The sequence below is a fragment of the Hippocampus guttulatus genome, chromosome 6 (assembly GCF_054856545.1).
Source record: "Hippocampus guttulatus isolate MCC_2025c chromosome 6, RoL_Hgut_1.0, whole genome shotgun sequence".
Lineage (NCBI taxonomy): Eukaryota > Metazoa > Chordata > Actinopteri > Syngnathiformes > Syngnathidae > Hippocampus > Hippocampus guttulatus.
Window position 1 is genome coordinate 11,000,508 of NC_141266.1, and position 25,336 is coordinate 11,025,843.

General features: G+C 41.4%; 2 protein-coding genes across 10 annotated transcripts in view; both read right to left on the reverse strand.

Annotated features, from left to right (window-relative positions):
* Positions 1 to 14,543, reverse strand: part of LOC147203518 (growth factor receptor-bound protein 10-like) — a 72,933-nt gene extending 58,390 nt beyond the window's left edge. For 3 of the 5 annotated variants that reach the window (XM_086113268.1, XM_086113270.1, XM_086113266.1), the window contains exon 1: positions 14,240 to 14,542. The gene's annotated coding sequence lies outside the window, so the exon portion shown is untranslated. Of the gene's footprint in view, positions 1 to 6,976; positions 7,024 to 14,239 lie in introns of all 5 variants that reach the window. The other 2 variants (XM_086113267.1, XM_086113271.1) reach the window with 2 other exon arrangements.
* A 4,265-nt stretch (positions 14,544 to 18,808) lies between these two features.
* Positions 18,809 to 25,336, reverse strand: part of cobl (cordon-bleu WH2 repeat protein) — a 43,167-nt gene continuing 36,639 nt past the window's right edge. For all 5 annotated transcript variants that reach the window (XM_086113186.1, XM_086113187.1, XM_086113182.1 and 2 more), the window contains 4 exons: positions 23,489 to 25,167; positions 22,444 to 22,554; positions 21,878 to 22,153; positions 18,809 to 20,600 (listed from right to left, as the gene is read on the reverse strand). In XM_086113186.1, the coding sequence (XP_085969312.1) occupies positions 20,517 to 20,600; positions 21,878 to 22,153; positions 22,444 to 22,554; positions 23,489 to 25,167 (2,150 nt within the window). In that variant the 3' untranslated portion in view covers positions 18,809 to 20,516. The remainder of the gene's footprint in view (positions 20,601 to 21,877; positions 22,154 to 22,443; positions 22,555 to 23,488; positions 25,168 to 25,336) is intronic.

The window sequence follows — 25,336 nt, forward strand, 5'->3', positions numbered from 1 at the left end:
ATCACAATGCATCCAATGCATCAGTCAGAAAGTTGAAGTATCCAATGTGGATATAAATACCTTGGGGAGAGGGGGGGGGGGGGGTAAAGTGTTGATCTCTTGTCACAGCACCTCTTTATGCCAAGCCATAGTGTGTTCAGCAGATGACAGAAGAAAATGGCCTCAGCGCTCATATACTTTTGGAAGGGAGTGCAATATGAAAATGATTTGGAACACATGACTATGCCTATCAGTGACTCAGGTATTGAACACAAGCACACCTTTGCTGAACGTCTGCCGAAATCAAAGACATTGCAGTGCAGGGATTACAGCCTCTGTCTACCCTTTGATTTGATTGCTTCCAACTGAAAAGTGTGCTTAAAACTGACCTTTGGCCTTGACAGTGCAATGATCCTAATGCTGCTGGATCATATCAGAAAAAGAGACTGTGGTGTGGTGGTTCTAACCATCGGTAAGGTGATTACATCTGGTTTAACTGAACTGATTTAAATTGAGAACAGCATCTTTCGTGCACCTCTTACAAACAAACGTCATTCCGCTTACATTGCCTTCAAGGTGAATGTGCTGATACCTGCTTATAGCTCCAAATGTCTCCAGCTATAACATGGCAAAGTGATAAGCTCTGAAGGGAGAAGCCAGAGGCTAAGTCTAGGATCATCACACATCTCCGCTATTTTAAATAAAGCCCAATTAAAACTCTCTGAACTCATTTCTTACAGGGAGAGGAAGTGAATCAAAGTCTCACTTAAATAAGGATGAAACATGGGCCCAAGGATGAAATTGTCACCCGTCTTGGTGACACACTCGAGAATTGCTTTTGTTTCTGTCATTCACTTATTTGTACTTGTTCATATTAATTTCATCACTGCGAGCCCATTTTCACACGTCACTGTCTCATTAAAATATCACAATCATTAATATAATGAATTGTTCAGATTAGACATTTTATGCAAGTTGAGCCATTTACAGTTTTAATAAATTCAATGCTGCATAAACTTGGTGCGTATACAAGAATGCTGTTTTTTCTTTTGCAAACTTATCTATGGAAATGTCACAAAATGTAGCGCTTGGAAACTCAGTTAAAAATCATTTTGGTTAAACTGGTAATGAATTTTGCATGTAATTCAATAGTAGCTTAACTAAAATCTGACCATCGTAATGTCTGATGTAAATTGTGGGCGATGCTTCTCATCAATGAGCACTGGGTAAGCGGGGGTAGCCTTTGGTCAGACAGACATCATCATCAACTTTGTAAATAGCTAACTGGAAATTATATTGTTGCGTATGTGCATTAAATAAGCATAGTACACAAACCTTTGTTTGACTAGATTATTTTGAAGGCGCTTATCAAACACCACAGCGCCACCCGGTTCCCCACCACAAGGAAAATTTTCATCCTAGGGCAAACCAAATAAATATATGAAAAATAAACGTGTGGTATGAATTGAAGCAATGTTTTAATTTTTTAAAAGTTTTGAAGTTAATGTTTTGTCATAAATAATAGCTGATAGCTAGTTTCCGCCCTTCATTTGTGCCCATTAAAAACTCCCAGAGAGGAAAACCCTTAAACTTAACCATGAATATAGAGGCCCAAGGTAAGGGCCCACGTGAGTTTTTCAGCCCAATTGTTGGTCAAGATTGCCTGTCCTGTCAACTTGTCCCTTTTTTTTTGAAGTCATCCTGCCTTCCTCCATTTATATTTTAGTCCCTGGATTTCTTTAGTTCAGAAAGAGAAACTAACAAGCTATTTGGGCAAATATTGAAGCACCGACAAGTGAAGTTTTCGTCACTTAAGTCATTCAAATGGCAGAAGAACAAATATTAGGGAAACAGATTCACGAGGTAAAAACAAAGAAAAGAATGGTGAATTACCGCTCATATGATATCTCTTTTGCGATAACAATAGCCCTTTTTGTTGCTTTGGGATAACGCCTCTGCATGCACTGGAGGTTTTATTATTATAAACTGAAAAAACAGCTCCAACTCAGCTGTGCAGCTGTGTCAACTTCTCTCTTTGTGTATATAATTGCAAAATGTGTTCATCTTACTCAACTTGCCCCCAGTTGATTGGACTGGACACAGCTGAACACTGGGCTGTTCAACTCTGCTCAGTCATCTTTGGAATGCACGGAACACATTTTTTCCATATCGGGTACTGGGTGTAAAAGTATGTGCGATACAGCAACCCCCCACTTCTCCTCCCTCTAGCTGGCGCAGATATAACATACAGACACACATATAGGGACAACAAGGCATTAATCACCTTCAAGAGCTGATCGTGGAAGAAAATGAAGAGTGCCTTTGGGAAGGTTGTCTCGTTTTGTGTTCTATTCCAGTGAATGCAAACAAAAGAAGTTTATCCTGCAAACCAGACATTTGCGGTTCAGAAACAACAGTGACTACCCGACAAAGGAAAACAATACTAAGGCACTATCAACTTGAGCTTACTTGGTAGCTGATGATTAATTTTAATGGAATGAAAAATCGGCATCTTTTGAACTGGCAAATCATATTACCTTTCTGCCACTCTCGGTGGAAATTTGGGAAATCCTCACTCCATTGGCTTAAGATCATTGAGGGACCAGAGTACGCTTTGCTTGAAACGGGCAGTTTCCGAATCATTTAATGGCCATAGTCACTCAGTCTCAGTGTAACAATTCCATTGTAAGCCAGACATTATTATGAGTTGTATTTGAGCTTGTCTTGTCAAGTTAGTTTTAGTTTTTACTCAACATTGCATAAGCACAGACAAGACTGGGGATGGATGTCTGTCGACCAATACGCAGTCATCACCTATATTTACACACACATGCAAATGCCTAAGTAGATGAAACTACACTATGAGCTATTGGTAACGTTGCTCTACCAAGAGGTAAATTTTAATTTTCCAATTTTATCATTCATCCATCTTTTAATCCGCTGATCATTACAAGGGTCGAGTGCGTGCTGGAGCCTATCCCAGCTGTCTTCGGGCATTCGGCAGGGTACTGAACTGGTTGCCAGCCAATCGCCGGGCATACACAAACAACCATTCACACTCACAATCACACTTAGGGAAAATTGAGACCGTTCAATCAACCTACCGAGCATGTTTTTGGGAATGTGGGAGGAAATTGGAGTACCCAGAGAAAATCCACACAGGGACGGGGGAGAAATATGCAACCTCCACACAGGAAGGCTCGGGGCCGGATTCAAACCCACGGCTACTGCGCTATGTGGCAGATGCGCTATCCAGTCTTCCACCCTGCCATCCGGTAGTATCATCTATTCAATCAAAATTAGATTTCCAGCTGCTATTAGTACACAAAACAAGAATATGGTCCAAATAAAACCTGGATCTATGTTCGATGCAAAAATTTGATTTCCAAGCTCCAGTCCTGAAGAGTTAATTCATGAAAACATTTTGATAAGTTTAGATTTCTTTTGGAGAATTGATGGGATGGAAAAGGCCTCCACAGGCTCACTTCAACCCGACTCCAGACAACTAATTCCCACTATTAACCCACACATCACCAATTTGCCACACCACTAACTCCCTTTTCTCCAAAATTCTACCCCATTCCCCATGGTTGACCTCCTCCCCTAGCCCAAATCTTGCAGCTCTTTAGGCCAGAACACAAACATACCCTTAATTCAAAAAATGGCACAGATCCAAGTCCAAGTGTGCAGTCTTTTCTACAGCCCACTGAAATTAATGTACTGACCGTACCACAACCCCAAGAGGGGGTAGGTCAATTATTGCAGTGTGTATGTTTAAACTAGATCGACACTTCCAATGAAAATATTGGAGGGTGACTCTGGGAGTTATCCAAACTTTCTATAGCAACATGACCTGTAGGACCATGATAAATGGGTGATGAGACTACTGTACATGTGAACAGCTTAATTGCCTGTAATGTATCGTGTTCCTCTGACTACCATCAGTCGAAAGGGCCATCTTAAACACTGTACACAGTTTACAATAACTTATAGATTGCATCACTTTAAAAACTGTGCACACTACATCTGAACATGCATGGCTCAATATGCATTTTACTGTAATGAGATGTGAAATTGAAATGAGACTTTTCATTCCAGTAATCAACATGTCAGCAGAGCGTGCGTTACAGACGAGTTTGCTGGTGCGAGTGTTGATGCATGTGTGTGGGCTGCCTGTTATTCCTTCTGCAATGCAACAGAGCAAGTTGAACAGAGCATCTCTGTATTCTGGTTTAATCAGCAGATTAGATGGCAGTCACTCCTCACTGGATGTGCTTGTTACACATGTTGATTAGTCATTAATTGGCAGCTTTCATTATTTGAGCGCAGCAGCGTAAAGTGGGGCTATAAGAGAGGGCCTGATGTCATGCCGGGGGAGGCTGAATAGCAGCAGTCAATGAGAGAAAGGTCTTTTGGAATCCTAATTGGATGAGGATTTATGGAGAACCAGTCTTATGCAATGTGCAAAATGAGTACTTTGGCCTAGGGTGCAATACTGTAGTATTCTAAGTTGGAGATATTGATGACCTCAAAGGTTTAGCTGGCTTCCATTTATGGGCCCTTATTGACCCACGCACACAAGGTTAAAATACAGTTCAATCTCCATTTTAGCATCATCCAAACTGCAAGCGGCACCATCAACACCAGCAGACAGACAGACAGACAGACAGATAGACAGATAGATAGATAGAGATATGTGGCCAATATGAAGGAATGGGAACCAGATTCATTTTATGCTCTTATGAATGCTAAAAAAAAAAAACTAAAACAAAAACAAAAAAACAAGGACAGGCATACATATTGTTCCGATGTACAATATTGTTCTCTCTCAGGTATGTATGACAAGTACCGTATTTTCCACGCTAAAAGGCATACTGGATTATGAGGCGCACCTTCAATGAATGGCCTATTTTGTTTTTTTTTTCATATATTGGACGCACCGGATTATAAATTATAAAAATTATAGAATTTCTTTTGTGGTTTCCTTGATTTTCTGTTTTGATGCATTATTTTAAATTTTCTTAGTTTCATTGAAGTAATCATTAATTTACGTTTTTCGTAGGCTGAAGTCGAATGGAAGAAGAGAAGGCACAGAAACGGTCAAAGACGTACCTGTATTTGTTGAGACTGTGAAAACCATTAATAAAGAGTGTGTTTTAAAAAACCAAACCACAGCTCTGCTTTTTTCTGAGTTGCAACAAAAACATTTCATAAACCAGCGACACAGTTCACTGAACCAACAGCAAGTTATAACATTGGCTCGTTCACGTTGAACTCTCTTGCCGCTATTCTATTTCCATGTACTATTGTATGTCTCCAGTAAGGAGCCATTTTGGGGTCGACATATTACCGTAATGACCATACACAATGCACACCGGATTTTAAGGCGCGCTGTGAGCTTTTAAGAAAATGTAAGGCTTTTAGGTGCGCCTTTTAGTGCGGAAAATACGGTACAGTATTGTGCAAAAGGCTTGGACCACCCAGTTAGTTGGTGTGGTAGCAAAGCTATGTGACCTTATAGAGTAGCTGTAAAACGTTTACACACCCTATTTTAAATGCCTTGGTTAAATGCCAGGTTCCCCACCATTAATCTGATTTGTAGCCGATACAACTCAAACATGTTTTTAGAGAGGGGAAAGAAAAAAAAAGATAATGTGATTGCATAAGAGTGCCCAACCTTTACAAGTGAGAATGTGGCTGTGTTTTTAAAATTAAAACAATCACATTGAAACTCATGTTAAATGTGAGTCAGCACACACCTGCCACAATTTAAAGCGCCTCCGATTAACTCCAAAAGAGGTTCTAATGTGAGCTTTTGCTGATATTTTATTTTACTTTCCAACAGAAGCCAGAAGGCTTTGAGCTAACACTGTTTGCTATTTGGAACTGCGAATAATTCTCTTTAGTTTGATAAAGGCCCCACTTCCAGCTGAAGCCAAACAGTCCCAAAGCATGATGCTGTCACCACCATGCTTCACTACAGGTGTCGTGTTCTTTTGGTGAGCAGAGTTGTGTTTGAGCCAAACATCTGTACCTTTTTCAGTAATGGCCAAAAACTACAATACGTTTTCCCACATGCATTTGGGAGATTTCAATTGTGTTTTTTGCCAAAATGTAGCCTGTTTCAGATGCTTTTCTTAAAAAAAAAAGAAAAAAAGGCTTCCATCTTGACACCCTCCCCAATAGCCCAGTCATAACAAGAGGATGTGAAACTGTTGTCACAAATACGAAACAGCTAGTACTTGCCAAAAAATACTGAAACTCCTTCGATGTTGCTGTTGGCCTCTTGGTGGCGTCCTTGACAAGTTTTCTTCTTGCCTTTTCACCGATTTTGTTCGGACGTCTGGCTGTAACTGGCTGTGCCATATACAGTGGTACCTCTACTTACGAATGTCTTTTCATATGAAATTTTCAAGTAACGAAACGCCTCAACAGGAAAATATTGCCTCTTGTTACGAAAGAAATTTCAAGATATGAAAGGTAAAAATACAGTATGGGTTGCTCGTCGCAGCTCTGAGTTTCCTGAACGCAACATACTTATAGCTGCTCTGCCATTGGCTACTACCGAGCATCATCCTGGCATACCATTGGCTCATAGACTGTATGGGTCTATGAGTGTAGATAGATAGATAGACAGATAGGATGGATGTGTGTCTATGCAGTGTGCTCGTCATTCGCCCCTCGGCCCATGAGGCATTCCGATAGTTTTACGTGAATGTGAATCACCCAGAAAAAAAGTGTTCACCGGTCCGGCGATCGCTCACTATGCTGATGTTTGTCTTGGACATTTTCGAAGGATTGTTAAAAGCCGACAAAGGCAAACGTCCTTGGATCAGTTCTTTCCAAAACGCTGGGCAAAAACCACTTCTGAGAGAGAACATGAACTAAAGAGGGCAAAAAAACGATGTTCTAATCCAAACTGCACTTGCACACCCTTTTTCGACGGTACATCGACGTATTTCACATGAATATCGAGATACGAAATTGTGTGCCTCACCCTTGTAGTTCATGTGCCGCCTTCAAGACTGTGGTCTGGCAACGGGTCTGTTAAGAGACAGTATTGGAATTGGCAGACAAATGGACAGAGTGACAAAGGTGAACTGACAAGTCTGTACACACACATATGTGGAAGAGATATTTCATCAGGCATCACTGTACAGCCAGCATACATGACCCACCTGCACCAAGGGTCCATTAGGTGTTTTTAGTTACCTGTCGAAATTTAGGTACCGGTAATACTCTTGTCTCTACAGGAGTCTCTAGTTACAGCCATATTTGGACCCAAACCAGACAGTGAGAAACCTGATCTAATGCACATTCTTGAGGTTAGACAAGCAAAGATCTGCTTTTTATAGATCCTTGTGATACTCTTCGAAATATTCCTTGCAGAGCAGAACAAAATTATGTGTCACTTATCATGTGGTTTTGACGGTGAGTGCTCAAATTTGAATAGTTAACTTGTATTTAAAGTCCTCTGTAAAGCAAGAAAATGTATACTTTTGAAATTTGATGTACACAGTGTCGATATCAGGCCTACGAAATTTGAAAGATCCAAAAAAAAAACATGGCCAAGTATTAAAAAGAAGGCCTCAAACTTGAAAAATCAAGCTCTTGTCTCCTTTCAAATGCTGTCATCATGTTCGTTGAATGCACTGAAACCACGCCCCACTCAACTGTCAATCAAATACCACGACAACAACCTCAGAAATAGTTGCTCGACAAAGCGGCATATTTCTGAATCCTACACATCTCGACATCTTTGAACCACCATTGCTAGAATCCAGTTCTGAGCCAGCAGTCACTCACCCGCCTTTGAATCAACCTTGTTGATCTCAGTCTGCAGCAGAATGGTATTTTTTTTCCTCCCTTTTATAAGTTAGCAATATGTATTAGTTGAGTACAATGTAATATTAGCCATGGGCAGCTATTAATAAACACTGATTCAAAGGCGATCAAGTTCTTATATAGTGCGGGAGGGGGAGACTCATGCTGGTTGCCCAACTGGTACATCACTGGGCGGACGTTTTAGGAACTGAGAAATAGTGAAAAACTGTGTAATGCTATATCTACTCTCCACAATGAAACAATCCTCCGAATGTATTGTTTTTTTAGTATGTTTAAAAATATCCGAAACAAAGTAGCCCAGCAGACGAGCACTGTTTTTCTTCACAACGGTGATATATTTGTCAAATGAACTCAGGAAAGACATTTTATACGAGGCAGACACAAGAGTCTGATGATGCAACTCAGGCCTAAAATGTAGCCAACAAACATACAGGAGCAGATTGTATTTTGACCCCAGACAGTCCACCTGAGCATTTGACTCCAGAAAAAAAGAGTTGCTTTTAGATCCACTTAGTTGACGTACATAAACTGTGTTGTGCGAGTCCCCCGGCAGGCATTGAGTTAATGGTGTCATTACATCAGGGAGGGGGGCATGAACAATGTATAAGCCTAGACTAACTAGTGCTGAATGACTGCTGGCTGACGCAAGACCCAATGGAATGCTGCCTAGAGCACAGGAACAAGCTCTTATAGCTCCAATACCAGTTAATAGGATATCCTCCCCACTTTTATGGTGTGGTTAAGTACATTCACATGAGGAAGAACAAGAGTAGTACTCACACTTTTACCTTTGTCCCGAAAGACAAGATCCAATGTAAAATACGTGTCCTATTTTCCCTTCTAACACATTGCTGGTCTAGCTGCTACCAAGCAGACATTTTCTTTGCCAGCAATTTGCAATGCAATTTTCTGACGTTCATAGGATTTATCAAGACAAAACACTCACGTTTTGAATGCTGGGGTAATAATAGTATACTTTGCACGGGTTATAATTATGAGCAATATGTGCAGTCAGCAGCCTTTTGGCAGCCTGTAGTCTTGCAGAGTTCATGCCCCGTCATGTCTGTGCTTACTGAGCACTGACTTGAAACAGAAGGCCTGGTGTGAAGGGGGTGAGCGCAAACCACAAATTGAGCTGCCGCCTTGCGCGGAGGGATGGGACCGCAACCTAACTGAACTAAAGGAGGAATTAATGGGCAGAGGCAGGGAGAGAAATCCTCTTTGGTTTGGGACGTGGAAGTGTTCAAAAAAGTGTATGAAGAAACATGAAGTTTTTGCCAGCAGTCAGCTGATCAGACACGTCATTCAATTCGGTTACCTATCCATCTTTCGGGCTGCTTTGATGTCAAGGTTCTCAACCGCTCTCACCCGCATTTTCCTGCATCCCAAATTTGCAGCCCACTTTAATGGAAGTTAAGAACAATAAAGAAAACTGTCATTTTGAACGAGCTTTGGTCGGGGTCCAGCAGTTAAAATTTACCGCTTTAGGCTGGGAAAAAAACATTAGGAGTTTTCAAATCTGAAAAGATTTTTCATCTTTGGCAGACCCCACACATGAAGATTAATTTAAAAAAATAATCAATACAAATCATGCATTTGACAGTTGTTGTTATCTGTAATGGATGATCGGACAACACCGATCACCGCACACAAAGATTTTCTTCCACCGCCTTCTGTCCTCAGAGGCAGATGTATCTCACATGGTCACACCTGATTTCTCAAAATGGAACCCCCTTTTATATTAAAAAATAAATAAATAAAATAAACGACATTGATTCAGACATATTTAGCATTATTTACTGCTGCTTCATCGTTTGTCTTTTAGGGTACTTCTTTGACTGGTTACATTCACGTCACAGTCCGTGGAGTTAAACAGTTCAAAAGTAGTCGTCTTAACTCACCCACATGAAGACTTGTGGTCATAAATATTGAAGACGTGCAATATTTAAGGTTGTCGGCCTGACTTGTTTTGGAACCTATATTTGGGACAAATCGACTCTCCACACACCTCATAACATAAAGCTAATCTTAAAGGGCAAGTCAACCCCAAAATTTGCTTTACAGTAATATGTTCAATTTGCCTCCACTAGTCGAAACACTGATCAATGTCACGTTTGTTCCATATGAATTGAGCAGAAATCCAACTGCTTTTATCCATCTCAAGGGGCTGTCATTTTGCCACGTGCTGTTGACTGAAAATCAACATGACCAATCGTGGCTCACCTGTTTTCAGAAGCGGAGCCATGATTGGTTGTTACCTGAATCCTGGGCAACTGTGATGTCATTTTTAGTCGAGAGAGCAAGTGGCAAAAGCCCCCTGAGATGGACAAAAACGGGTGGATTTTACTGGACAGATCATATTCCACAAACACAATATTAATCGGGGTGCCGTTTTTAGACTAGTTGGACTGCATGGAACTTATTATAGTAAAGAAAAATGTTGGGGTTGACTTGCCTTTTAAAAGACAAGCTTATAACGTCCTTAGTCAAGAAGAGGCAAAATCGGGACAAACGCAGCCTGACTATATTTACGCGTGTACGCGGCCTTAGTGTATCTTAAGCCCAGTTTCCAACAATTGGTTCAGTTTGAGTCAATATCTGTTTGTTGGGGCTCCAGATGAAGTGGTAAGTTGTGATCCGTTTGTGAAGGGTGGAGCAAAAGACACTGCTGCCCAGTGGTTGTCCATGGCTGCCAACTGGTCGAGTGGTTCCAGGGATAAATACAGCACATAGAGTTGTATATCTTATGGAGTGGATATGAAAATGAAATATTTTCCACAGGGGAAGTAAAAATATTCAACTGAGATGACGTGGTTCCACAAGCGTGCACAGCCTCTTAGAACTGGGGATATGCATTTAAAATTAACTAAACACATTCAAACCAACGTTAAATGGGAGTCAGCACACACCGTCAGCTTTTAAGGTGAGGATGATTAACCGAAAAAAAAAAAAAAAGAGTAGGCTTTCCTTCACATTTTTTTCGACTTCTCAAAGAAAACGTTTTTGGGTTAAAATTTGGCACTGTTTATATTCCCTTCACGTTGACGAAGGCCTCAGTTTCAACTGTAGATGAAACTGCAAGAACTTGCCGGGAATTTCTGAAGCTCCGACGTTAGTGTCAGCCTTTTGGCAGCCTCCCACACAAATTTTCTTCTTGTCTTTCATCAACTTTGGAGGGATATCCGGTTCTTCGTACTGTCTGTCACGTTTGTGCACCTATTTTCTCGCAATGTCAGTAAAACAACATCTAAACTTCAAATGGGATTAATCCGAGGTACTTTAAATGGTGCCAAGTGTGCGCTGACTCCCATTTAACATAGGTTTGTATCTGATTAATTATGAACAGAGCCCCATCCCTATTTAAGAGGGTGTGCACACTTATGCAGCCACATTTTCTCAGGTGGTTATTTTTAAATCCCACTCTGAAGGATTTTAGTTTTTCTTCCACTGACGCTGTACAGGTTAAGGGTCAACAATAAAGGAGGAAAAGGTTTTGGATGGATTTCTTTGTGGTTATCATTTTAGATGTCACAAACAGGGGTGTGTCGACTTTATATATGTATAAAAGTATTAGTAAGTGAGTAAATATTTATATTTATATAACGAAGATCCGACATTGCTCTTGTTCTGATGTTGTTCAAACGCATAGGGGGCATTTACTAATAATGGTCCACTTTTACCCACTCTATAAAAAAGGTCGTCTCAGAATTATTACATCCTGATCAAAGTGAAAAAACTATTTTTGTTCTGCTCCGTTTGAGGTGAATCTTGCTGGTTGGTTATTTGTGAAGTGATGATTGAATTGCGTTTTGTGTGGGTGTCTGAGGCCTTTAGTCGCTTACATCAAGCATCTGAACAACAAAGAAAGACTGCTGTGACTGTGAGGTTGTTGGCTGACTTCAACCAAGTACGGGTATTTGATAAAGTTTCTAGAGCTATCTATTATTTTAGAAGAATATTGCAAATTTACGGCAAATGCATGCATGCATACATGCATCCGCGCATGCATGCATTTTGTGCTATAATACGTCCAATGGCATGTTTTATCCAACAAAGAATTGCTCATGCGACTGTTTATAACTGGCATGCTCTGTTTCTTTTTTAGAAAGGTAAATTGGCAATTACTGGATTTCAAAACTCAAATTAGCACAGTGCTGTTGATGCAATAATACTACAATGTTATTTACAGCACGATGCTGTAGACGCAATAATACTATCATGTAATTTACCTTTCCGAACAGGCCATTAGAACACATGAAAAACTTTATTTTCAAACGCGTTGTTTTTTTTTGTTTGTTTCTTTCCTTCTTTTACAATTACAACACAAAGATATTTTTGGCTTGACATTGATTTTTAAAAATCAGCTTTTGACTGGTTACATGCAATGATTCCGTTTTTTTCCTCGTAAATGAAGCGTCTTATTCCCTATCTGACACAGCTATACTGCTACACACCCCACGGCGGACACACAAGCCTGATTCTGGTTTACCTAATCCACAATGTACCATCGCAAGCCAAACCTCTTCTTGGAAACATGGCTTCCTTGAAACCTAAAACTGTAGTTATAGGCCATTCCAAGACAGTTCCATAGAAGTTTGAAAGTGCTGAGGCTACTACCGATTGCATGATTCATAAGATTAATTAATCAAATATTGGTTTTGGAATTGGTTTGGTCTAAATGCGATTTGTAAATGTGGTTGCTGCCTGAGTGGTGTCGAGACAGATCTTATTGAGAGGTGTTTCTAATATAGGTTGGCTTGCTCTATTTACCTAAATGAAAGGGCCACTGTGTTAACTCATGACAAGTCAATCCACTTGATAAGACTGCCAGCCTCCTTGGAGTCTTCAGTTTAACTGACGTTTCTCATTGAAAAAGTCTCGCGTGGGAAGAAGGAGCAAGCAAATTTGAGCTTTTCAGCAACATTTTGGAGCATTTTATTGGAGCAGCATTTTAAGCATGGGTAGTCAAAACATTGGAAATGACATCGATGATGGATGCATTCTTTGAAGAACAAACTCTCTCCATCCATCTTTTTCTGCCAACTAGTGTGACCAGTTTACCTCAAGGCACTAACAGTGTTTTTCCACCCTAAATATTGCTGATGCAATGTTCAGCTCTACTGTATATTCCTGTACACTGAGTTCACGAGGTGTATCTGAAAAGTTTCAGGATTGGTGTGACATACGTCACAAGTTTTCCCCTTTGAAATAATCGTGATCATCTCATTTACTTTCCCAGCCTTTGCTGCCACCTATCCTGAGGGGATTCTTCCATGATCAGCCATCCCTCTTTACTTAAGGCCATCTGTATGTTGTCCAGGTCTTCAAAACGGGTCAACTTGATGATCCCCATAAGGTTGTGAAAGAGGATAAGAAAAATAGAGAAGTTCGGTCTGTCGGGGAGTTGCTCCAACATGGTGATGTTCTTTTCGGTAAGGAACTGTCAGATGCTCAGGGCATTGAGAGCAGGTGTATCAGCACTGTGATGCAGCAATGAGTTGTCCTGCAACAGCTCTCCTCTCTTCTTGTACAATGAAACTGGCAAAAGTCGCTGATTTGCATGCTTGCAGATCTTTTTTCTTTTCCCAATATTTGTTCATATTAAGACTCATTCTCGACTTCCCCCAAGTTGTCATTGAAATCGAATGCAGTATGTCAACAGAATTTTTTGGAATAATATTTCAGGTTTGTAAACCCAAAACATTTTTCTTATTATTTGAAGGGGCCACGCAAAGTGTGCTGCCAGTTCCCCATCCCTGTCCTAAGTCAAAAGAGCTCAAAGATGGAGACACAAGTGTCAAAAATGCTACAATTCTTCCCAGTCTCACCAATGCTGTTCCATCAAATATATTACTTGACATAAAAGCGGTCTGTGCTCTGTGGCGGAAAAAGGTTGGGCTGTCAGACATGTACTGTACTGTATCATAAGTTTGGAAATGAGAGGTGGTGCTGCTGAAAGACGTGTCGTTCTATCAAAACAAAACTCAGTCAACCTTGCACCCCAGGCAGGAGGATAAGTTAATTCTTTGGATTCCCCCTCCCCCCCACACACACGCCCCCCCCCCCCCAGGGAAATCGCTGCCAAATTGTTGAGGGGGCACAGGAGTCCCATTGGATGCAAAAAGTTACTCTTCACTGACGTGATGCAATCGTCAACATGACATGCTGGCAGGCGGACGCTGCTCGCCTCCAAGTATCGTGTACGAACCGAGCTTGAATGGAACGTCAAAGATCACCGAAAGTCTAAACATACAACAGGACTCAAGTGTACAGAACGAGCGTGGATACAGTAGAGTTTTAGTGCAGCCCGACAAGACTGTTGATTGTAAAACGACCGACAAGAGTTTCAATTTCCGCCACACGCTGACACCTCTGCGTGTGCCAGGAGGGGGAGGACTGGAAGGTACACACTCACCTCACAGTCAGCCAGGCTCCGACCGTCTCGGGCACGCACGGCCGTGTGGAGGTGAAGCGAGCGGCGGGGGCGGGGAGGGGGGGGGGGGTGCAGCACCGGTTCAGGCCGCGGTGGTCAACATTCCCGGGACGAGAAGAGGAGAGGTGGCGAGGAGGCGAGCAACCCACGCAGGAAAGCAAGAGGAGGCAGAAGGAGTCACGTAGTTGCGTCGGTGAAAACTCCCAAGTCAGATCATCCCGAGCGGCCAAGCGGGACCGACACACATACAGCACACGCGGCTCGCGCGTGCGCGCGCACGCAGGATCACGAACTCGCGCGTACGCAGCTTCTCCGCCCCTCGAACCCTGACCACACCCTCCAAGGACCGATCGATGCTATTCATGGTGCGTTCGCTGTACTGGGAGCAAGAATGCGTCCTCGCGCCTCCTTATTAGTTTAATTGTTATTGTGGTTGTGGCTCATCTAGAAGGTACCGCAAGCGGAAAAGTGCTCACACTCTTGACTTCAGTAGAAGCAGAGATACTTTTATTTTTTTTTAAATCGTATTAACGGTAGAAAAAAAGATTCAAGTAATTCAATGACTTTACATCAGTAAAAGTGTAAAATAACAACACTAACACCCCCAAAGAACAACAAAAAAACGCAAATAAAGATTTTTTTAAAACCACAATAGGCAAAGTACTCACACCATGTACCTAAATAGAAGCACAGGTATTTTAGTAAAATAAATCACAATTTTGGTAAGAGCAGAAATACTGATTCAATTCTTCAGGAAAAGTAATAAAAACGCTGACTGAAATGTGTGTGTATGTGTATATAGATAGATAGATAGATAGATGAAGTTCGGACATTGTCCTCCATTCATCCATCCATCCATTTTAATAATCCTCTAATCCTCATGATTAGGTGAAGATCACTTTTGCCTGAAGTGAATTTAAACAAAGGCAACATTGACGCACAGAAAATATTCGTATCATTATTTAGGATTTTTTTTCTCCGATTCCATGTCTTTCAAGTGTATTTATCTGCACACGCAGACACACGTATGCACACACAGAAATCATGTGGGGAAAATAACCATTATATTCGAATTCAAATCAGTTTGGAAAAAGGTTTTGAATGCTGCAGTGACGAAAGGGTTCTTTCCATTCAAACAATTCGCGGCAAACATCACAATGTCATGAAATGTTGGTAAACGCAATTCATATACTGTACCGCCAACAGACAGTGGGGCCATGCATAGGAGCATAACATAAACAGATTCACGTGAAGGCAGAACAAATGACCCAAAACGCTCCAGACATCAAACGAAACAGAAAAGCAGAAAACAACATTATGTCGGGAAATGAATCAGGTGACACAAATTAGGTCAAAAGCATCACAAATTTAAATCTGTTTGCTCACTCTAGCGTGTTTCAAATACTGAGCTCAATATACAGTACATGTCAGTATTTGAGAAAACTAAAATCAAGGTTAACCTAGAGTAAGAATATTATTGTGGATCACCATGGGCCTGCTGTTAAGGACACAATTCTGAATAAAAAAGCTTTGCTAAGGACAGGCAACTCAGAATTATAAACACCAGTGGCGTGTTTTCTTTTTTTTTTTCTTTCTAAATCATCTCACCTCTCCAGAGTTACCTTCCCAGCACTGCTGAGATCTTATTGGTCGGAGCTTCATAGGGGTATTACACAAGGCTCCTCTCATGTTTATGTGACTGAGAACAACATCACGGGGGGTTACTTTAGGACATTGTTGTTGCAATTCAGATTAAGAACTGCTTTAGAGGAGAAAACAGGTTAATACCAAGAAAGATGGTATTTTTATATTTTATTTTACATGGCTTTGATTTGATGATTCAATGTTAGGACAGATTTGTTGTGATTTTGTATTCATAAGATCTACTTTCATTCAAGAGGGTTCACAAAAGCATGTCAATTATCAATAAAGAAGAATGTGATATACTATACAGAAGGGTGCAATTATTCGACTGTGACTATTTGTTTTTGGCACTTCTGCTTATACGAAAAAAAGTTTGGAGCTCCGCACTTGCTGTCGTACAGTTCAGTACCCCAATGACAATTGCTCAAAAGTGCTTTCAAAGCATTAATTTTATTACCAATCACAACTGCATATCATACTTAAATCCTTATCCCACTGAGGTGTGAGCAATTGCGAGTGTTTTTGAAGGGAGTGAATGATGCGTTCTCATCAGGGTTTGTTCAAGGTCGCAAATGCTCGCCAGAATTTCGCCAAGTTTGAGTGGTTTTTCTTGTTGGAAGGAAATTCTGAACAGGTTCAAAGTTCCCTTGCGAAGAGAAAAGTACAAGCGAACATCTGGAAAAGAAAACCCGGCGACAATTTGCAACCATGAACAAACCCTCAGAAACATTCACAATTGTTTTGAGACAGGTGCTTAACAGAACTATACTATTACTTCGGCGAAACAGGGCTTGAGTGGCACAAAGGTCAATGAACGGAGAAAAAAATGTTAATGGATTTGACCCCAAATTCGTTGTCCCATGCAAGGTACATTTGATACTTGGATGGGAACACACCATGGGAGTCTGAAGAGTCCTCAGCGGTGTGCGTCTGGTTCAGGACAGCGGGGTGCTGAAAACTGTCGCCCCATTTTCTTTAAAACACCAAGTTACACATGTGAGAGAGCTAAAGGGAGGCAGGTGACGCTCACACAAGCAGACACATGCACATATCATGTCAGTCATTAAGCATCTGTCGTGATGGAAACAAAGCCTCCTTGTGGCGAGATTGACGCTGAGACATAAACACAACACACATTGTGCTTATTTCACCTCCTCAAACATTCAACAGTGCACAGGCCTTTTGTTTCAATTGATTGATCAGTTACTTTGTGGACTACCAAACATCAGAAAACAAAGTCAATACAACTCCCTGCTGCTTGTGGCTGTCACTGTGTCCATCACTCCAAGTCTGACAACAAAGCTGTGTAACATGAGCAAAGGCAGTCGGTGAAAGGCTTTCATAATGTGTCCCGAGGATGGAGCCGTTTTTAATGGGAATTCAAAAGATTGTCATTAATCATTATTTATCTTGCACTTATGAATGAAGCTCATGCTTTGCATAAGTAACACCAAAACACCTTTCACCCCACTCCACTCTTAACACTGCTCAAGATGAGCTCCTCTATAACATACTATGATGGATGACATCTGAATTTTGAGATTTAAATGACACGTTATGGGCAGCATGTTGGTAGAGTTGTGAGAATGTTTGTCTCACAGGTAAGAGGCCCTGTGCTCAAATCTTCACTGAGACTCTTCTGTGTAGAGGTATGCTCTAACAATGCTTGGCTGAATTTTGTTTGTTTTTGGGCCCCCCCCCCCCTCCCACATTCCAAAAACATGCATTTTGGGTTCACTGAAGACTATAAAGTGTCAAGATGGCAACAAGCGGCAGAAAAAAAATGGAATGAAGTGGCTAGTGATCACATCCTTAACTGCAACATCTGATCTCAAAACGCAATCTGTTGACACTGGAAGACCTCAAAAACGGGGTTGTATTGTGTGTGTGCCTCACACACCAACTTTAAACATTTTGTAACTCCTTTACTGCCATTGAATGTTATACAGCTAGATGTCAAATGCAGGCTGGCAGTGAAAGAGGTAATTGTCAGCGTGAGGCTGCAGGTTTTGAGCCCATGAGTGTACAACAAATGAATGACGCTTCTTAAGTCCCGCCTTCTGTGCGATTGGTCGTTTATCCTCGGACGCAGTCGTTTGTTTATCAATAAGAATAAGAAAACCTTTATTCGTCTCACAATGGAGACATTCCCAATTTACAGCAGCAAAGTTGTGAAAGGAAGAACAACAAAACCAAAAAATCAGAAGGACAAGTTGAGGCCGGAGACAGCTGGGGCTTTTTTGCCACATCAATTGTGTCAAGTCAGAACAACCATTTTAATGACAAAACTGATTTTAATTTTTGATTGCAAATAGTCCGTCTGTGTTTGACTAGGTTTCACTGATTAATACAAATGAACCAAGACTATTGTGGGTAGTGATGTCTGCCTATATATAGCAAAATTGTTAATTCTGTGTAGTTTGGCATCACATACTGTACATAGGCCAAGCCTCAAAATGCACAGCCGTGTAACAATCAACACTCCATTCATGCACCCAACAGAACCTGGCTCTGACTGCAGTGGTGAGACATTGGCTCTTTTGCAATTTATATTGCATTATCATTACCTATATGATTGCCACCAGAAGTATTTTGAGCATAAAATGAATTTCCCACTAGAGGGACTATTGTAGGTTTCCTTTTTTTACGTGCTGCACATGTTGCTGTACCTGGAAGAAGCAGGGCTGTGCTCAAGTTTAAGAGCGTCATTATGTGTAGCCACAGTGGTGAGTCAGGACGCTGAGTTGCTGCCGGGAAAAACAGCTCGACTGTGACGAGCCAGAGAGGGTGAGATGTTACGTTATATTTCATAAGAGCAGCCGTACTACTGGAAATGACAAGCCCCTGTGATGCTTTTACAATTACTGGAATTCACATTTTCTACACCAATCAAGACATGACTAAAAGCACTGTGCAATTACAAAAGTATTTATTCAATCAAAAATTAGGTAGACAAAGTCATTGTGCAAACCTTTTTTTCGGGTGTGGGGGGGGGGGGGATGTAGTGGCTTGTATAAATCTCTAGCCATCAGCTGATAGAGCTTCTAACAATATAAAACTCAAGCCGTAGTGATCATTATTTGTTTACAAAATATACAATGCTACTTTGAAATGTGGTCCATTATATGTCAATCAAATCATAAAGCAAAAATATTAACAAAAAAAACCCATCTCGGATAAAACAAATGAATATGTTTTAGCTTGAAAAACATGGAGCATAAATTAAAATATTTAAAAAATTAGGAATTCAAATCTCTTCACTCATTTCATTCAGCACCTGCAAATGGATGCTTTCAGTGTTGTCAGTCAGGTTGCCATTCTGAAACTTATTCGGTATAAACAGAAAATCCAAATCGATGTTGATGGCAGCAATGAACTCTTCCAAAATCAAATACAGCTCCTCCAAACTGTAAACTTTTCATCGAGGTATCAAATGCGGTAACGATTGCACTATTCTTTACTGGTTCCCTAAAACTGCTACGTTGCATGACATGAATATTGCAAAGCCAGTACGCATGAATCAAATGCTATTTGTTCAATAACTAATTTCCCTGCCCTACTGGCAACATTTGCACATGCACTTCTTTAACAACTAAAGGAAAACCAAAAACAATTTCACCTTAAGATCCTATTTGTGAATGCAAACATCAACTGTAAGCTCCTTCTCTTGTACTATATACAGTATGTTTGTATTGAACATCCCTCCAGAGAACACTTATGCACGTGAAGCCCTTTGTGTTAAACAGCAGCACAAAAGTTCAAAGCCCAAACAGTAGCATTATAAGCTAAAAGGCACTAAGGCATCTTTTTCGTCCCCACACCAGCATGACTGAAAAAGTTGGCATTCTTTACCATATTGACAGGAAATACACTCCTAAGTGTATTTCAACATGTTTAGTATTTCAAATAAGGATAAACAAATGTTAACGTATTGCACTGCAGTTGGAATGCTTACAGAAAACATTTTTGTACATAATAACACTGAGCACCACAACACTAGAAGGCATCCAAGTCTCAGCTGCGGTAAATAAAAATAAAACAAACAGAACAAAAGAATAGGCTATGGAAGTAGCACAGACCATGTGAACTATTCTGCTTTCATTGGCACTTATTTTTGTGTCACGCTCCAGTTAAAACCCCAAAAGCCAGAGTAAAGATAGCAAGCAAGTTTTTGTGTTATCAAGATGGACACCATTTCCCAGAAGGCTGCCGCTAACCGAGCTGACAAATAACTCTGGTTTTACGAATGAAAAGTGTCAAACCTTTCACCTGCGACAGCTTTATCAGACAAATGTGTGCAACAACACATTCCTCGGGTAGGACGGCATTCACAAACTACGCTCAAAATACGTTTCCCGACATGTTGTCGTTGTAGTCTTGCACTTCTTTAATTGGGAGGTGACACACCCAGAAGTCAAGAACTGTGAAGGACTTTAGGAACTGGAATTCCCCCACCCACCCACCACCCCCCGCATATCTGCCCTATTCATGTCATGCATTTGGATCTCTGACATTGACTTAACATGACCAGTTTGATAAATGTCCATTCCAAAGCTCTGTGGTAAAACACACCCAGCTAAAGAATTTTGTAAATGTTATGCTTGTGATGGTAAGTTTATTCTCGAGGAAGTTTGGAAGAGGTCGCCTGCATTGTTCCCAGTCTGCCATTCACTTGGACTGTCTTTGTGGGTGCTGCAACCTAGATGGGAAACACACACACACACGCACACGCACACACACACGCTATGAAGTTTCCTCTTTGTCTTTACTGAATAGACTGATTACTGTCCAGGGTGCCTTGGCACACTTGCGAGCCATCAGAAATGACACGGGAAATGATCAAATTTCACTTAACTTGTCCAATATCTAAATATTCAATGATTACAAATATATGTGTGTGCATCTGTCTATGCTAGCAACGTATAGTGACAGGCAGAACAACTCAATCCTATGAATGACGCAAGATACAATAAACTTGTGAATCCACCTGTTGTGACAACAGAAAACAGAAAGAGGCATGGCTTTCTGTGAATTTGGTAGATCAGATTTGTGTTCAATTGGAGAGGTCCAAATGTCAGTACATTTGCCAGTAAATTCAGATCAAATCATCATTTCTGTATTCGTACTTTTTTGACATATTTGTCCAAAGCTCATTGAATTTTGGAATATCAGCTTGTGTCATGCTGACAAAGGGCTGCTGATTGGTGAGTGTGACCGTAAAGAAAGGAATACAAAAGTTGAAAACTGCAACTCTTTCTGTTTTTGCTGAAATGCGAGTCAGATAAAGGTCGGTAATTGGGTTGCTCTTCACTGTGGTGATGATGGCCTATTAAAGAATTTTGAAATAATGTGGCAAATAGATCTAAATTGAAGGTCTTGAATTTTAAACAGCTGCTGCCCATAAAGTGAACTTTCCTCTTGGAAAAGAAAAAAAAAGTTCTTAAATCAATAGTGGATGTGTGATGACACGAATGTGAAACAATCTGCAACTCTATCCAATCACCAAGCGGCAGCAGCTTGGGAAAGCTTTGTTCTGGCTACAGAAAGAGCAAATCAAAGTTGTGGTCAAATTCTATTTGTGTTGAGGTCTCTTGTGTCTACATCTTACCATTCCAATATCTTACTTGAGTCTTTGATAAGAAGGACTACGTTTTCTGAGGTAAAATGATGTGGCTTTATACAGTACGCTTGCTCGTAGGATTAAAGCAAATTATAATTCATTATAGCCGTCTTTGTTTTATATTTGATGTCTGTAAAAGTGAATGTGTTTTCTTTCCTCCGCACACTGTTGAACAGAGCGGACAAAAGGAAAGCCAGAGTTGTCTGCTGTAATTTGATCCATGGGGATATGCGAGAGTAAAGAAGTACTTTTGCCACTGGCCTTTCATGAAACAGCTCAAGGCATAATAAATTCAAGAGTTTCTTCTACAAGCTTTAGTGGCACAGGATGAAACATTCTCCCTCTCAGATTTCTACCTTTTTGAGCTTCTCGGCAGCAGATCCAGAACGGATGGCCTCCATCATAGCCTCCCTGGCCAAGGCGGGGTTCATGAGGGCATTGGCATTCGGACGATCCACAGTGGTAAGCTTCGACCGGTGCAAGGCGGTGGGAGGAGAAGGAGAAGTTGCGAGCGTGGATGGCGGCGGAGACGTTGTAAAGACAGGAGAAGTGCAAGTCGAAGAAAGTGGTCTTTGGTGCTCCCCCGAAGCTGACCTGAACCTTTCTAACTCATCAGAAGCTCCAGATTTAATCTGTAGGAAACAGGGCAGAAACGCACAGCAGAGTGAATATACGGTATTCTGAATGGCAGGCACTGCTCAAAGTATTCAGCTGCAAACTTGGCCTTGAAGCTAGAAGTTGTTCTTATGCCGACCTTAATGACACATTGAAACCATCATATTTCAAGGTGAATGGGATATATTGGAAAGGTTCATTGACAAGACACTCATTCATGAAAGCACTCATTTTTTCAAAGACAAATTCTCACTTTTTGGCAATGACATAAGATACATACAGGTAAGTCGCCACTTGAGTAGTTTACCTTCCTCAGCCTTGCAGTGCTGCTCTGGGCTCTAATAGCAGCAAGAAGAGCAGACCTCTCATTCTCGTCAGAAAAAGCTTCCTTCATGCTTCTGGCACCAGTTGAGGATATCTAGTCATGCCAGTAGAAGAGGAAAAAGGCGGTAATGTGGGTGTCTTCTTGCCAACATATCATAAAAAAACAGTATTACTGTATACTCATGTTGCCTTGGGGAGGCTTTACACAATTTGGATTTCTGCGGCCGATCACAGAGTTTACATAATAATATCATAATGATAGTAGTATAGTATATGTGCTCGTGGTCGGGCACTGCAACTTTGATTTACTTCCCATAACAGTGTTTTCGCAGCTTAATCCTAAACTCTGAAGATCCTGTCGACCGCACGTAGGCTTTGCCCAACATGGAGCGGTGTTTCCAAGTGGAAATACACACTTGTACTACAAATACTGCTGCTGGTTACTCTAAAATGGTTCAATGATTTGTTGTTTACGATGATACTAATGCAGCGTGTTATACCGGAGACAAATTCCTTGTGTGTTCTACATACTTGGCCAATAAAGATGATTCTGATTCTGATTCTGACACTGATCCACTAAAAACAACACCACGTGTGCTGTGACGAGACGGTCATTGCGACTGTTGGAGCGATGCGGGGAGCGACACTGTCTGCAATGTTGCTGCCTCTGATACGGACTGACTCTCAATTTTAAATCTGGACACTATTGATACGTGTGTACCACATTTGCAGTATTGTACCAGAGTGGGCCGATTACCAGATAGACACAATGAGCAGAGTGGCACGATCTCTACGCAGCAAACTAAGTGAATACATTGGTTCCAGATTGACCAGATACTACCAAAATCGATTCGTGACAACCCATCACGGAGACATGTATACGTGGGAAACACTGTGACCATAATGTCTTCATTGGCAGATTCGATCCTGGCTAATGACATTCCTGTTTGCACGCAATGCAAAATATCGGCCGATCTCCCCCATGTATTATTATTATTATTACACAAAACAGAAGTGGATGATTTCACCTTCCTGAGCCTGTCCTTGACGGCTCCTGCCTGGATGGCCTCCATGAGGTGACTGTGCAGAGAGGTATCTTTCTCAATTGAGCGACAGACCACTGGCTTAAACTTTTTAACTGGTCCAAATATGTTGACAGGCGGAGGTCCGGGAATGACAGCACTGTCTGACATACTACGCGACGGTTCTGGCTTTGTCGCAGCTGTTTGATGAGTGGCTGTCAGGGGTTTGCCAGTTGATTGTTGATGAGACTTGCGCGTAAGGCTGGGGCTTCTGCACTGATTAGCTTTGACATCTCGACTATCCCGTTCGACTATGGCTATCTGAGTGGTAGCACTCAACTGAAAGTGTTTAATTCTGTCCGACACTGGTCCTAGTGTACAGGAGCTGTCGTTGATGGATTCGCCACAATTTCCTTCCTTGTCATCTCCCACTTCTCTTTGGCTTTCTGATGCAAATTCGGGGTGGCTCATGGACCTCACAGGACCAGGGCGGTGAAGACCCTCTTGATTAAACTTGTTATCTGTCAATGAGATCTTGGAGGACTGGCGTGGATTCACTTGTATGGAGTGACCCAGTGTATGGAAGGCAACATGTTGGGTTAAAGGAGTGGACTGGGATGGCGAAGACACCATTCTGGGTTTTGCTGATGTCATGGGGGTGTATTTATTGATGGCAGAAGCCACATACTGGCTTGATGTACGTCGGGTTGGTCTGAGGAAGGCAGGAAGGTCTGAAGGGAGTGTTGTTTGTGGTTGCTTAATTCTTTCAGCTACTGAAATATCTTTACTAATTTCTGCTTGGGGCTCTTTTGGACTTAGGACACTATTCACTGTGTCATTGACTTTTCTACCAGCCTCTTTGGGCGCGGCACTGATTGCAGTATTTATAATTGCGCGTTGTGTTTTCAGGAGTTCCCGTCGATCGGTGGACAATGTCGCCACAGCATTGCCAGCATTTTGAGTGTTCTCAAAGCTCCTCCTTGCCTTGTCTGTCACACCTGTGCTGCAAGGAAGGGCACATTCTTGTCTTTCACTACAGCTCCAAAAGGCTTTGGCTTTTCCGACAAGTGGACACTCCTCAGATCTGGTAATTCCTGATTGTGTTGCATCAACGACTCCGTTGGGGTCACCAAACATTTTCATGATATTTCCTTGCTCATCAATTTTAAGAGCACCAGCAGTTAATGTGGCAGACGCATTTTGAGTACCACCTTGCATGACAGAAGGCTTGGGAGGAACAACAGTGAATGTTTTCATTCCAAATCGAGAGGTGGGATTGCAAGTAACTTTCTTGGGCAACATACTTGGGCTGGAGTTATTTTGGTAAACACTGGTATTGTCTACTTTTTCTGTGGACAATGATCTCTGGTTGGCTTGGGACAGGACGACACTGTCCTCGTGTATACGATGAGTGTTACTCTTCGTCGTCATGGGATCAGATCTGAGAGTTTTTAGCGGCACACTTTTGCTGTGTTCCTGGGACTTGCAAGGTTTCACTGATAACGGTCTTTGTGTATCCTCTTTCACATCTTCATTTTTATCTTCATTTGTATACCCACTTGACCCATTTCCCAGTGTGATTCTACACTGATCAAGATTAGCATTCACAATGCAACTTTTTTTAGTGGAAGCTGCTGTGCAAGCATTATTGTTTTCGTTGCGCCACTCTGCAGCACTTTCTGAACCTGTGATAAAATAGAAAAAGAAAAAGTTTGAGGAAATTCCCCACACTGTCTTGTATGCTCATGCACGCCCGCACACAAGCCCATCGGCTGAGTAAAACAGGCAGCAAATGATTCATTCATTTCTACTTTTTAACTAAACTAAACCCAGAAAAACATACCTTTGTTTTTA